We start from the raw sequence: 13,428 nt of genomic DNA, 5'->3' as shown, positions 1-13,428 counted from the left end.
CGGCACTTTTCTTACACTTAAGGTATGGCTTTACTTAGCACCTTAAGACTAATAAAAACATGTCATCCTGCGTCAAGCTTATTGATGAGAGTCCCCCCCCACCATAAAAGGTGTATTCCAGTTAGGAGCATAAAGAAGCAGATTAAGATTTAAAGCAAATTTATTTACATAAGACTGGATAGCAAAAACACTGATATGGACATTTGAAATAAATGAAAAGAAACAGTCAGAAAAATCATAGATGACACTTCCAAAAGCAACGTACACAAATTATAATTTGTTAGCAGTTTGAAAAAGCCAGTTAAAAAGAAAAGAATAACTGAACACTTTAAAAGGCTTGTTTTTAGAAGGATATAGAAAAATGGCAAGATTCTGTACACTGGCCAATTAGTGTTTGTGCATGTTCTTCTGCAACGTCCATCTATCTGTTCTCCTTGTCCACGGACACAGTCAGGACTCTCCGGTCCATCTGACCCAGCCTCTGTCTGTCTGGGGTGGCCACCTTCAGCTTCATCTGCTGGGCAGGGAGGGAAGAGAGAGACCGAACCTTTCAGTTAGACCACAGGTTTAAAAGCTGTTGTGATTGTTCCTTTTCCTCTGACCCACCAAATAGATCAATCCTGTTCCTTAGGCTTTAGTGTGTGCAGACATGAACAAATGAGATGACTGCCGGGCAGTCGTACAGTTGAGTCAGTTTCCACAGTAACATGGACTCTTTACATCGTGATGAAACTGCTATTTTCAGCAAGGTCTTGAAGCATACATGGAATGGGCTTGCAACCTCTGACCCTGGCAATTTGACTGGTAAACCCATTGGTACATGCACAATGGCTGCCTGGTAGTGTGATGCAATCATTTCCATGGTAATGTAGAATGATCATTCAATTTAATGTTAACAGACATCAACATTAAATTGAATGTATTTTTTGTTATGTCAGTTGAGTTGAATCAACAAATCACAGCACATATTGTTGGGTAAACTCGCAATGAGGTTCCCACTAGTCAAAATGTATGAGAACAAAATGTAGCTTTTTGTCTTAAAGTTGGGTTTAAAATAAGATAGATTTTTGAAGACAGGTTTTTCAGCTTTACCGCTTGCCCAGATAGTGACAACCTCACAATGGCCGCCAGTCTAACCATTATGCCATTATTGACTTGAATGGGTGACCAATAACCATCTTCTGAAATACCATGACTGTTACAGCCCTAGTGTATACCTGTGTAGCTTGCTCCCGGGGGGAGTTGGTCTCCTTGAGCATCTGCAGAGGGGAGCGTCCTTCAGCCATGAGTGCCTTGTCTGCCACATGGGAGAGGAGAGAAAGCGTAAAAAAATACATAAAAAAAAAAAAAAAAAATCACAGGGAATTTTGCGAAAAATTAAACACCCACGTACCTCTCTGCTTCGGTTTGACCGACTGTCCCTTGTTCTCATTGGCTGCATTCTTGTTTCCAACCTGGACGGAGAGTGGTGAAGAGGACGAACCCCACTTGCCTCCTCTCCCTCTGCCCCTCACCCCTGTGGCCCCGAAGCCCTTGCCTAGCCACTGGGGCTTGAACACCACTTGACTGGGGCTCTTGGTGTCGAAGGTGGGGCAGCGAATCCCAGTGGCTTGGGGCTGCTGTTGGCTCACGCTGGAGCCAGTGGTTGTGGTGGATGGTACAACAGGCGACTCTTGTGTGACGGGCATCACTGGCTCCTCCACTGGTGTTGGGACCTCCACTTTCGCCTCCACTTTAGGCATCTCCGTAGCAACAGTGACTTCAGGGAAGTCTGTAACGGTGGGAATGGATGGTTCAGCCATGGGGGTCAGAGGTTGTGCGGGGTCAGAGGTGACTGAGGGAAGGGCATCCGCATGGTCAGGTTCGTCCTTGTGGAGTTCAGCAGCAGCGTTTTCAGGGAGAGGAGACGCAGGGCTGTCGTAGTGCACCTCGGCGAAGGCCGGTGATGGGGCGACACCATCGTGGCAGGTGATCAAGCTCATACTCAGGCGCTTGTGTAGTGAAGACTCTTTGGCCTCGTCGGCTTCCTCCAAAGTGAAATCAGCTTTGACTATTTGGGCCTCCCCCATGAGAACGAAGGGGCTCTGGGTGAGAAGCACATGACTAGTCACGCTCTTGGGAGAGGGCTGGATCATGTCACCTGAGACCTCAGCCATCACAGGAGAGAGAACAGGCTCACTGGAACCTCTCTCTCCCTCCACCACTGCCGCCTCCTCCTCCACGTTGAGGTTGGGAAACTTGTTAAAGGGCGCAGGGGCAACTATTTCTACAGAGTCACCGTGGAGGAGCATGCCGAGGCGACGGGCAAAGGAACCAACTGTCACTGGAGGAACAAAAAAACAAAAAGTTAAAAATAAAATGAAAATGTACTAAAAGGGCAATGCTGCATCTACAGTTAAGGTCAGGGGTAGCCCCTGCTGAGTCCCAAACGACAATGTTCCAATTCAGGGGAAATGGAAAGAGGCTAGTTTTAGGCCTGCTACGTTAGGGGGTGGCCAAACTACATATCCGACCAGCGAGCCCATTCAATCCAGCTTTTCATTTTACTTGGGAAATACTACTCCAAACATCTTAGTTAGACGTAAAATTGCACGACTCAAGATCCTCTGCAAAAATGTCAACATTTATTACAAATTTGAGTTCTTAAGATTAATTCTGACTATTGAGGAAGTTTATGCTGGTTATGGTATCTCAAAAGGGACAAACAGTACTATCACAGTCTAGTTTTTCAAGCGCAGATTTTTTTTAAAGGGCGTATGCGAGGCACAGATGTTCACGTCACCTAGCCAAGGTTTGCTAGGAACAAATCGAAACTAGTATGCAAACGCCTTAATGCCGTTTCTACAGTCAAAGAAACTGAATGCCATCCCCGGTTGGTGATATTCTGATGTATTTAGGGATTATCTGTGAAAGAGATTGTCTCAGCAGGACTCCCTGTTAAAATAAATTAAATAATTCTAACCAAACCCAAATCAACCCTAGGCCGTCTTCCAGTGCTTGACTGGGTATCTTTGCCACTTGGTTAAGATAGTTACCTCTCATTGAGTCCTTCATTGGGGTGCGGGTGACACCGATTGAGGGTGACCGAGGGTCGCTGGCTAGAATGGAGCAGTCACTCTCCACCACAACTGGGACACAGGAGACAGTTCCACCAACCTGAAATAGATTAATACATTCTTGTTACACGATGTATGCACGGGCAAAGCTGTCAAGGCAAAGGGTGGCTACGTTGAAGAATCTCAAATATAAAAAAAATATTGATTTGTTTAACACTTTTTTGGTTATTACATGATTCCATGTGTTATTTCAAAGTTATGGCTTCACAATTCTACAATGTACAAAATAGAGAAAAACCCTAGGTGTGTCCAAACGTTTGACCGGGCCAAACAGACACGCATTACACACACGGTAAAATATGATTCAACTGATACTATCTGGAAGTCCGACTTACAAATCTGGGTTTGGCAGATGCCAGGAGACCGTTACCGGCCCCAATGCATAGTGTCAAACTAAAGTTTGAGGAAGGACGAATAATGGTCTGGGGCTGTTTTTCACAGTTCAGGCTAGGCCCCTTAGTTCAAGCGAAGAGAAATCTTAACGCTACAGCATACAATGACATTCTGTGCTTCCAACTTTGTGGAAGGCCCTGGATCCAGTGGTTCCGGCGCCATCGTTGCTAGGGGCTTCCGATTAGAGATCAGATCCGGAGGTACCTGCGACGTGGCCCTCTGTTAGGTCTTCCTCTCCGGTGGCGTCTACCTCGGGCTCAGATCCTCAGACAGCCTGAGACTCCAGCCCATTCATTATCCATGATGGATACTACAGCTGGCTTGGGTCCATCGGGCCCCACCGTCCTTGAGTAGTTTGTGAAACCACTCGAGGCGAAAGAACAGCTGGACCTCCTTAGCCATTGCACCAGCTGTCGTCATCGGCAGCTCCATTGTAAGAAACATTTTGGTTCCCGGAGCAAAAACCCATCCTGGAGCACGAATACAGGACATTACAAGGCTTCTTCCGACCGATGCCGGGAGCTGACGCTGTCATAGTCCATGTGGGGTGAAACAACATCTGGAGGGCTAACTCAGAATTGATGAACTGATTCTAGCACTGAAAGATTCCAAAAAAAAGCAGGCGTGAAAGACTCAGCAGGCTACTGGCATTACACGCCTGGCTAAAGGGTTACTTTAGCTCTGTTGGAATCACTTTTATAGATAGAAGATGCTCTACAGCAGTGGTTCCCAAACGTTTTATAGTCCCGTACCCCTTCAAACATTCCACCTCCAGCTGCCTACCCCCTCTAGCACCAGGGTCAGCGCACTCTCAAATGTTTTTTTTGTTTGTTACCATCATTGTAAGCTTGCCACACACAATACACTCATTCTTATGTTTAATAAATGTGAGTTTGTCACTTCCCACAAGCCGTGTTGTGACAAAGAGCTCTTATAGGACCTAGGCACAACACACACATAATTTTGCTCTTTAGCCATTTTACATATAAAACCTTACTTGGTTAACAAATTGTGAATAACTCACTGCAGGTTAATGAGAAGGGTGTGCTTGAAAGGATGCACAGAACTCTGAAATGTTGGGTTGTATTGGAGAGCCTCAGTCTTAAGTCATTGTCCACAAACAGTCTGTGCCTGTATTAAGTTTATGCTAGTGAGGGCCGAGAATCCACTCTCACATAGGTACGTGGTTGCAAAAGGGCATCAGTGTCTTAACATTGCAACTTGCCAAGGAAGGATACTCTGAGCGCAGCCCATTCCAAAAATCTGGCAGTGGCTTCTGATTAAATTCAATTTTCACAGAACCGCTTCTTACAATTTCGATGAGGCTCCCTTGTTCAGATATCGGTAAATGGACTGAGGCAGGGCATGAAAGGGATAAAGAATCCAGTTTCGGGAACGTACCTGTGTAATTGCGCACCCAGCTCACTCAAGTGGTTCGCTATAGAACATTTGACATTGTCCGTAAGCTTGAGTTCATGTTGACCTGTCTTACTCACGTCGCCTGTCGGAGAGCGTGATCCGTCTTCCGGAAACAGCTGGTGCTCTCATGCATGTTTTAGTGTTACTTGCCTCGATGCGAGCATACAAGTAGTTTAGCTCGTCTGGTAGGCTTGTCACTGGGCAGCTCTCGGCTGTCCTTCCCTTTGTATGTCTAATGATTTGCAAGCCCTGCCACATCCGACGAGCGTCAGAGCCGGTGTGGTTCGATTCGATCTTAGTCCTGTATTGACACTTTTCCTGTTTGTCAGAGGGCATAGCGGGATTTCTTATAAGCTTCTGGGTTAGAGTCCCGCTCCTTGTCCAGCCTAGTGCGGATGCTGCCTGTAATCCATGGCTTCTGGTTTGTGTATGTATGTATGTAAGGTCACTGTGGGGGCGAGGTCATCGCTGCATTTATTGATGAAGCCAATGACTGATGTGGTGCACTCCTCAGTGTAAACAGCTTCCACCCCCAAGTCATAAGACTCCTGAACATCTAGTCAAATGGCCACCCAAGACTATATGCAGTTCCCCCCGCCCACCTCTTTACACCACTGCTACTCTGTTGTCATCTATGCATAGTCACTTTAATAACTCTACCTACATGTACATACTACCGCAACTAACCGGTGCCCCCCACACATTGACTCTGTATTGGTACCCCCCTGTATACAGTCTTGCTATTGTTGATATTTTACTGCTGCTCTTTAATTACTTACTTTTTTTTATTGTATTATTCTTATCCGTATTTCTTTGAAACCGCATTGTTGGTTAGGGGCTCGTCAGTAAGCATTTCACTGTAAGGGCTAAACCTGTTGTATTCGGCACATGTGACTAATACATTTATTTGATTTGAAAGCTGTCCAGTACTTTAAAAATATTCTCTGTTGTCCTGGTTTTCGAAAAGAGGATGTCTTGACCCCCCATAAACATAACGGACATACCAGGGGCTGTGCCAGGCCCGCCACCTCTGTTCACTCATCCAGCTGTAACGCATAGAATTCACTGGCTTGTTTGCAAAGCAGTAACTGTTTCAGAACAGCTCCTGCCATGTCGCTGATGCGACGTGAAACGGTGTTGTTGATGACGACATTGTCTGTATAGTTTTTGGTCTTTTCCCCCAGCATTGTCCCAGTCATATCCACAGCAGCAGGAAGAATTAAGTCTGCCACAATAGTATGAGGCTTGTCTGTCCTAGCCACTCGGTAGCTCATTAAGTTGTCTTAATTCTCACTCAAAAAAACCCAGTGGCTTATTTTTCTAATTGGCATGGTTAGTTTCTAAATGTCTGCGCAAGTGTGAAGGTTTCATCGAAATGAAGTGAACCCCAAATCAATGTTGTTCTCATCATACTTGCACCTCTTCGATGGTCCAAAGTCCCCATCTGTTGTTCGGTGCTTTCCCAGGTAAGGGGGCAGTAGCTCTTCGGCTGCAGATTCACAACTGTCAGTGTCCATAGCAACAAAAAGTAGAATTACTGATGCTAGTATTGGATGTGCTCGTGGAAGCAGAACAACTTGTGTCATCGGCAGGTGCAGTACTGCTGGTAGAATACTATCAGTAGCGCTGGTATGTGCATATGGACGTGGGCCTTAAAATGTAAAAAAAAAAATTAAATGACAATTTCGGGCAAACAGAATGAGCAGCAGCTATGTTTGGCTACATACTGACCGTTAGTGGAATTCCCGTGAGAGAGTAACAGTTAATGTGATTGGATGTTAATTATTTGACTAGGCTACCTGTATTTGACATTGCGTTGTTATTTCGCTGAACACTAGATGGTTTCATTTTATTTTTGGCCATGAGGCGAGAGAAAAACAATAACCCAAATGTAGCCTCATTGGAAATTCTAAATGGACTGTTTGAAAATGTGAATCACATTTTTATTTGGCGTACAGGAATGACAGAGCCCATCCAAATCATAATTTCAAGTCTGCGTTGAGACAATGACCCAAGACCAGCTCAGTTAATCCCTACCATTGTGCCACAGTTGCCAAAATTCTGCATCAAATGTACATTATCCCAGGGGCGTTGACAGACAAAGTAAGTAACTTAAATGTCCCCCTAACTGCCCTGAATACCTCTATTGATCCTACAGCTATTGTATGCAGTAATCATGGGTCTATGAACCAGAGTTACTGTTAGCACTGAGGTGGAGTCCCATAGTAGGAAGTCCACTGTGTCCAGCTCCAATATAAAGAACATGAGCAAGTCTACTTCTGATAAGCTTCCCAGTAGAGCAATAACAACAATCAAGCATCCCATAAGTGCTAAAAAAATAGGCCATATTAACATATGAAGCATAAGAAACAAGGTTCATGAAGTCAATAACTTGCTAACAGATGGCAGTCATATTCTGACTTTTTGAAACTCATTTAGATAATAATTTTGATGATAGTGGTAGCAATACATGGTTATAACATCTACTGAAAAGACAAATGCCAATGGGGGCGATGCAGTCTATATTCAGAACCACATTCCTATAAAGCTTAGATAGGATCTTATGCTAAATACTGTTGAAGTAATATGGCTTCAGGTTATTCTGCCTCACCGAAAAGGCCATTCTTGTGGGAAGCTGCTATAGCCCAAGTGCTAAAAGTCAGTATCTGGATAACATGTGTGAAATGCATGTGATAGAGAGGTATATTGTCTGGGTGATTTAAATATTAGCTGGTTTTCATCAAGCTGCCCACTCAAGAAAATGCACCAAACTGTAACCAGTGCCTGCAACCTGGTTCAGGTTATCAGGGTAGTTACAAATAGCACAGGAATTAAATCAAATGATCACATTTTTACTAATGCTGCAGAAATTTGCTTTAAAGCAGTATCCAAATCCATAGGATGTAGTGATCACAATATAGTAGCCATATCTAGGAAAACCAAAGTTCCAAAGACTGGGCCTAATATTGTGTTGATGTCATACAATTCGTTCTGCCCCTGAACAAGGCAGTTAACCCACTGTTCCTAGGCTGTCATTGAAAATAAGAATGTTCTTAACTAACTTGCCTTTTAAATAAGAGGTAAAAATATATAAAAGACGCACTTGACACATTTATGACGAAGCATGCACCCACTTAAAAAAAACTTTGGATTGATAAGGAATGTAAAAAAGTTGGAGGGTTGAGAGGGATGAGGCATGGAAAATAGATCTGGCTGTGCAACTAATTTGCAAACGTACTGCAAATTGAGAAATCATGTGACTAAACAAAAGCAAACTATACTATGAAACAAAAATAAATGGTATACACTGCTCAAAAAAAATAAAGGGAACACTAAAATAACACATGCTAGATCTGAATGAATGAAATATTCTTATTAAATACTTTTTTCTTTACATAGTTGAATGTACTGACAACAAAATCACATACAAATGATCAATGGAAATCAAATTTATCAACCCATGGAGGTCTGGATTTGGAGTCATACTCAAAATTAAAGTGGAAAACCACACTACAGGCTGATCCAACTTTGATGTAATGTCCTTAAAATAAGTCAAAATGAGGCTCAGTAGTGTGTGTGGCCTCCACGTGCCTGTATGACCTCCCTACAACGCCTGGGCATGAGGTGGCGGATGGTCTCCCGAGGGATCTCCTCCCAGACCTGGACTAAAGCATCTGTCTCACAAGGGGTCTGAGGATCTCATCTCGGTACCTAATGGCAGTCAGGCTACCTCTGGCGAGCACATGGAGGCCCCCCAAAGAAATGCCACCCCACACCATGACTGACCCACCGCCAAACCGGTCATGCTTGAGGATGTTGCAGGCAGTGGAACATTCTCCACGGTGTCTCCAGACTGTCACGTCTGTCACATGTGCTCAGTGTGAACCTGCTTTCATCTGTGAAGAGCACAGGGCGCCAGTGGTGAATTTGCCAATCTTGGTGTTCTCTGGCAAATGAAAAACATCCTGCACGGTGTTGGGCTGTAAGCACAACCCCCACCTGTGGACGTCGGGCCCTCATACCACCCTCATGGAGTCTGTTTCTGACCGTTTGAGCAGACACATGCACATTTGTGGCCTGCTGGAGGTCATTTTGCAGGGCTCTGGCAGTGCTCCTCCTTGCACAAAGGCGGAGGTAGCGGTCCTGCTGCTGGGTTGTGGCCTTCCTACGGCCTCCTCCACATCTCCTGATGTACTGGCCTGTCTCCTGGTAGCGCCTCCATGTTCTGGACACTACGCTGACAGACACAGCAAACCTTCTTGCCACAGCTCGCATTGATGTGCCATCCTGGATGAACTGCACTACCTGAGCCACTTGTGTGGGTTGTAGACTCCGTCTCATGCTACCACTAGAGTGAAAGCACCGCCAGCATTCAAAAGTGACCAAAACATCAGCCAGGAAGCATAGGAACTGAGAAGTGGTCTGTGGTCCCCACCTGCAGAACCACTCCTTTTTGGGGGTGTTTTGCTAATTGCCTTCAATTTCCACCCGGTGTCTATTCCATTTGCACAACAGCATGTGCAATTTATTGTCAATCAGTGTTGCTTCCTAAGTGGACAGTTTGATTTCACAGAAGTGTGATTGACTTGGAGTTACATTGTGTTGTTTAAGTGTTCCCTTCATTTTTTTGAGCAGTGTATAATAATAAATACATTTAAAAAGTAGTGGCACACCTTACATGAAACTTTGGGCAAAAAGGCACACTCGGCTCCATCAGTCATTGAATCAGATGGCTCATTCGTCACAGAAAACACTGATATTGCCACCGAGTTTAATTATTTTTTTCTCTCCCATTGGCAAGATTAGCAAACTTAGGCATGATTTAGGCACTTAGTGCCAGCAACAAACACTGACACTACACATCCATGTATATCTGACTAAATTATGAAAGACAAACATCGTACCTTTGAATTCCATAGAGTGTAGAAGAGGTGAAAATTGTTGTCTATCAATGACAAGCCACCGGGGTCTGACAACTTCAATGGAAAATTACTGAGGATAATAGCTGACGATATTGCCACTCCTATTTTCCATATCTTCAATTTCAAATAGTTTTTGACCAGATACCCTGCTATTGTACTGTAAAACAAACTCTTAGCACGCTTATAGGGAAGGACATTCAACAAGCACGGCACTTACACAAATGGCTGATGATTGGCTGAGCGAAGTGTATAATAAATGCAACTGCCCCAGTGCACAAAGCGAGGACCATACAGAAGTGGTTTGTCGAGATCGGTGTGGAAGAACTTGACTGGCCTTCACAGAGCCCTGAGCTCAAACCCATTGGTATGAATTGGAATGCCGACTGCGAGTCAGGCTTAAATCGACTAACATCAGTGCCGGACCTCACTAATGCTCGTGGCTGAATGGAAGCAAGTCCCGCAGCAATGTTCCAACATCTAGTGGAAAGCCTTCCCAGAAGAGTAGAGGCTGTTAAGCAGCAAAGCAGGACCAACACCTTTGTAATGCCCATGATTTTGGAATGAGATGTTCAATGAGAAAGTATCCACGTGTACTTTTGGTAGTGTCTCTGCCCTATTGTCTCTAGTAATCTTAGTGTTCAATCTAGTAATGTTGGCAGCACATATGACAAATAAAATAATTTTAAAAAGTTAGAGTCACAGTAGACATCATTCAAAACTACAAATCCCTGCAAGGCATCTCTAGCTGACACCTTTGCTAACAGGTATTATCAATTTAAAAATTGCACAAGACAGTTCAGAATTGTCCATTTAAAATACATTTTGACAATTTATTCATTAACTACTACAGTTAGTTATATTAGACAGTTAATCCAGAAATTCTTACATTTGCCTGGATTCAGCAGTCTATTCCAGATCATCATGGCATTTGTAGTTCTTTATGATAGCAACATTAGCATTTCATTTGAGGGGGGGTAAATAAAGGGCAATGTTGAGAGATTTGCAAGGTTATCAAAACGTCACGCCAGGGTAAGCCTACATGAAACACAGCCCTTAAAATGTAAGGGTTCCTGAAATTAATGTAAAACGATTGGAACTATTTCCCTGTTTGACCGGTAGGCTTTGACACATCAAATGTGGGGCTCTATTCGCCAAGTACATGTACCCAGAATTAGACTTGGTGAAATGGTGCTGCAAGTTAAACACTACAGGAATGATACACAATAGACATACAATACGGATACAGTAAACAGAACAATTAATTACACATGATGAGAGTATTTAAATAATAAACTATTTTCAAATCAAAATTATGGCCCTTGTCATCTAACGTTACCTGAATAGGTGTGCGGTCAATAACTACAGATGGAGACCGTGGGTCGACAAGTTGAGAGAAACGATTGTGTTTGATGCGATGGCTGGGGTCATGTTTGGGCGTTGAGGCCACAGCAACCTTGCTCTCGCTGGATCCCATGACGACACAGTAGATGCCTAAATGTCCGGTGACAGAAGTTAAGAAAAAAAAGTTCGAGCGAGTCTGCTGTGCCATTCGTTGTTTTCTATCTAGCTAAATAACTTAGTTAACGTGTTCTAGTTTTTGAAGCCAGATCAAATTAATAAAAATCATTCATTAGGCAATTTACAATTATTGTTAAGATTTGGTCGGCAAACTTGAGAAAAACTAACAAGTCACGTTAGCTAAACTAAAGTCTGCGGATGGCTAAACCTAGTTTAACAACGTTATCTTGAAGAGAGCTACAAAATAAGGTTCTTGCTGTTTGATTATTTGTATGTGATTCACATGAATCTGCTAGGTAGTAAAGTAGCTTTTAGCAAACAATGACTTACCTTAAACGTTTCGCTAGAAGTGACTATCCTTTCACTTTTTCGAAGCAAAACATAAGGATTTAAATTGCGAAAAACATATGCGGACAGTTATTTTCAAACCAGCCAATCAGTGAAGTTGGTGCCACCGCCTTCCCTACAGAGATTGGCTGATTGTGCCTACGATGTCTAAAATGGGCGTGGTTTTCTACTGAAAACAAGTTTTAAAACCTACACAAGATCTGACCATGCTTTGTGGATTTGAATTTGACCCTCTTGAATGTTGTGCAACGCAACATCATTTGAAAGCCGCATTCTTATCTGGTGAATGGCCAAAAGAATGTGGACACCTGCTCGTTGAACATCTCATTCCAAAATCATGGGCATTAATATGGAGTTGGTCCCCCTTTGCTGCTATAACAGCCTCCACTCTTCTGAGAAGGCTTTCCACTAGATGTTGGAACATTGCTGCAGGGACTTGCTTCCATTCAGCCAAAAGAGCATTAGTGAGGTCAGGCACTGATGTTAGGCGATTAAGCCTGGCTCACAATTGGCATTCCAATTCATCCCAAAGGTGTTCGATGGGGTTGAGGTCAGGGTTCTGTGCAGGCCAGTCAAGTTCTTACACACCGATCTTGACAAACCATTTCTCTATGGACCTCGCTTTTTCAATGTGGGGCATTGTCATGCTGAAACAGGAAAGGGCCTTCCCCAAACTGTTGCCACAAAGTTGGAAGCATAGAATTGTCTAGCGTTAAGATTTCCTTTCACTAAGGGGCCTAGCTCAAAACCCTGAAAATCATTCCCAGACCATTGTTCCTCCTCCACCAAACTTTAGTTGGCACTATGCATTGGGGCAGGTAGCATTCTCTTGGGATCCATCAAACCCAGGTTCATCCGATGGACTGCCAGATCGGGAAGCGTGATTCATCAAGCCAGAAAATGTTTCTTCTGCTCCAGAGTCCAATGGTGGCGAGGTTTACGTCACTCCAGCCGACGCTTGGCATTACACACAGTGATCTTAGGCTTGTGTGCAGCTGCTCGGCCATGGAGACACATTTCATGAAGCTCCCAACGAACAGTTCGTGCCGACGTTGCTTCCAGAGGCAGTTTGGAACTCAGTAGTGAGTATTGCAACCAAGGACAGACGATTTTTACACATTACGTGCTTCAGCCCTCGGCAGTCCCGTTCTATGAGCTTGTGTGGCCTACCACTTCCTGGCTCAGCCGTTGTTGCTCCTAGACATTTCCACTTCACAATAACAGTACTTACAGTTGACCTAGCAGGGCAGAAATTTGACAAACTGACTTGTCGGAAAGGTGGCATCCTATGACGGTGCCACGTTGAAAGTCACTGAGCTCTTCAGTAAGGTCATTCCACTGCCAATGTTTGTCTATGGCGATTGCATGGCTGTGTGCTCAACTTTATACACCTGTCAGCAACGGGTGTGGCTTAAATAGCCAAATCAACTCATTTGAAAGGGTGTCCACATACTTTGTATAGTGTATTTGAACGCCGAATACTTTCCTTGTGAATACGTATGTGAATGTACATGCCCCGCCTAAACCCCTTTGTACTTACAAGTACTTGTCCACTTGTAGTATGCTACTTACTATTCATAGAAAGAGCTGGATATGTGCAATTTAAAGTAGTCCCCGTAGCAGATACTCTTGGCTGAATAAACAAACTGCATTGAACATTTGCTTTTTCGTGCTGTAAAAGCAGCCCAATCCTGGGTCTGTTTGGTCTATTT

The 13,428-nt window shown here is 43.9% G+C and overlaps 1 protein-coding gene across 2 annotated transcripts; it reads right to left on the bottom strand.

Moving 5' to 3' along the window:
- Positions 1 to 142: 142 nt before the first annotated feature.
- Positions 143 to 13,072, bottom strand: LOC110517966 (uncharacterized). Of its 2 annotated transcripts, none has more exons than XM_021595774.3 (6): positions 11,699 to 13,072; positions 11,187 to 11,341; positions 3,036 to 3,156; positions 1,394 to 2,323; positions 1,218 to 1,297; positions 143 to 517 (listed from the first exon to the last, which is right to left on the bottom strand). In XM_021595774.3, exons 2-6 carry the CDS (start codon positions 11,322 to 11,324, stop codon positions 422 to 424), a joined length of 1,365 nt encoding a protein of 454 aa, XP_021451449.2. In that variant the 5' UTR covers positions 11,325 to 11,341; positions 11,699 to 13,072; the 3' UTR covers positions 143 to 421. The 2 variants fall into 2 exon arrangements, with proteins under 2 accessions (XP_021451449.2, XP_021451456.2); XM_021595781.3 differs by having other exon boundaries at positions 143 to 514.
- Positions 13,073 to 13,428: the final 356 nt, after the last annotated feature.

The sequence above is a fragment of the Oncorhynchus mykiss genome, chromosome 3, assembly GCF_057628025.1.
Source record: "Oncorhynchus mykiss isolate SJ-2025 chromosome 3, ASM5762802v1, whole genome shotgun sequence".
Classification (NCBI taxonomy): domain Eukaryota; kingdom Metazoa; phylum Chordata; class Actinopteri; order Salmoniformes; family Salmonidae; genus Oncorhynchus; species Oncorhynchus mykiss.
This window is presented reverse-complemented; position numbering and strand designations above follow the sequence as displayed.

What these genes read in the sequence shown, in the direction of transcription:
- LOC110517966 (XM_021595774.3), bottom strand. Translation starts at nt 11,324, where the DNA reads ATGGGATCCAGCGAGAGCAAGGTTGCTGTGGCCTCAACGCCCAAACAT. An exon ending in TTGACCGCACACCTATTCAG is followed by an intron (nt 3,157 to 11,186) that starts GTAACGTTAGAT and finishes AATCTATTTCAG; the next exon opens with GTTGGTGGAACTGTCTCCTG. An exon ending in AATGAAGGACTCAATGAGAG is followed by an intron (nt 2,324 to 3,035) that starts GTAACTATCTTA and finishes TTGTTCCTCCAG; the next exon opens with TGACAGTTGGTTCCTTTGCC.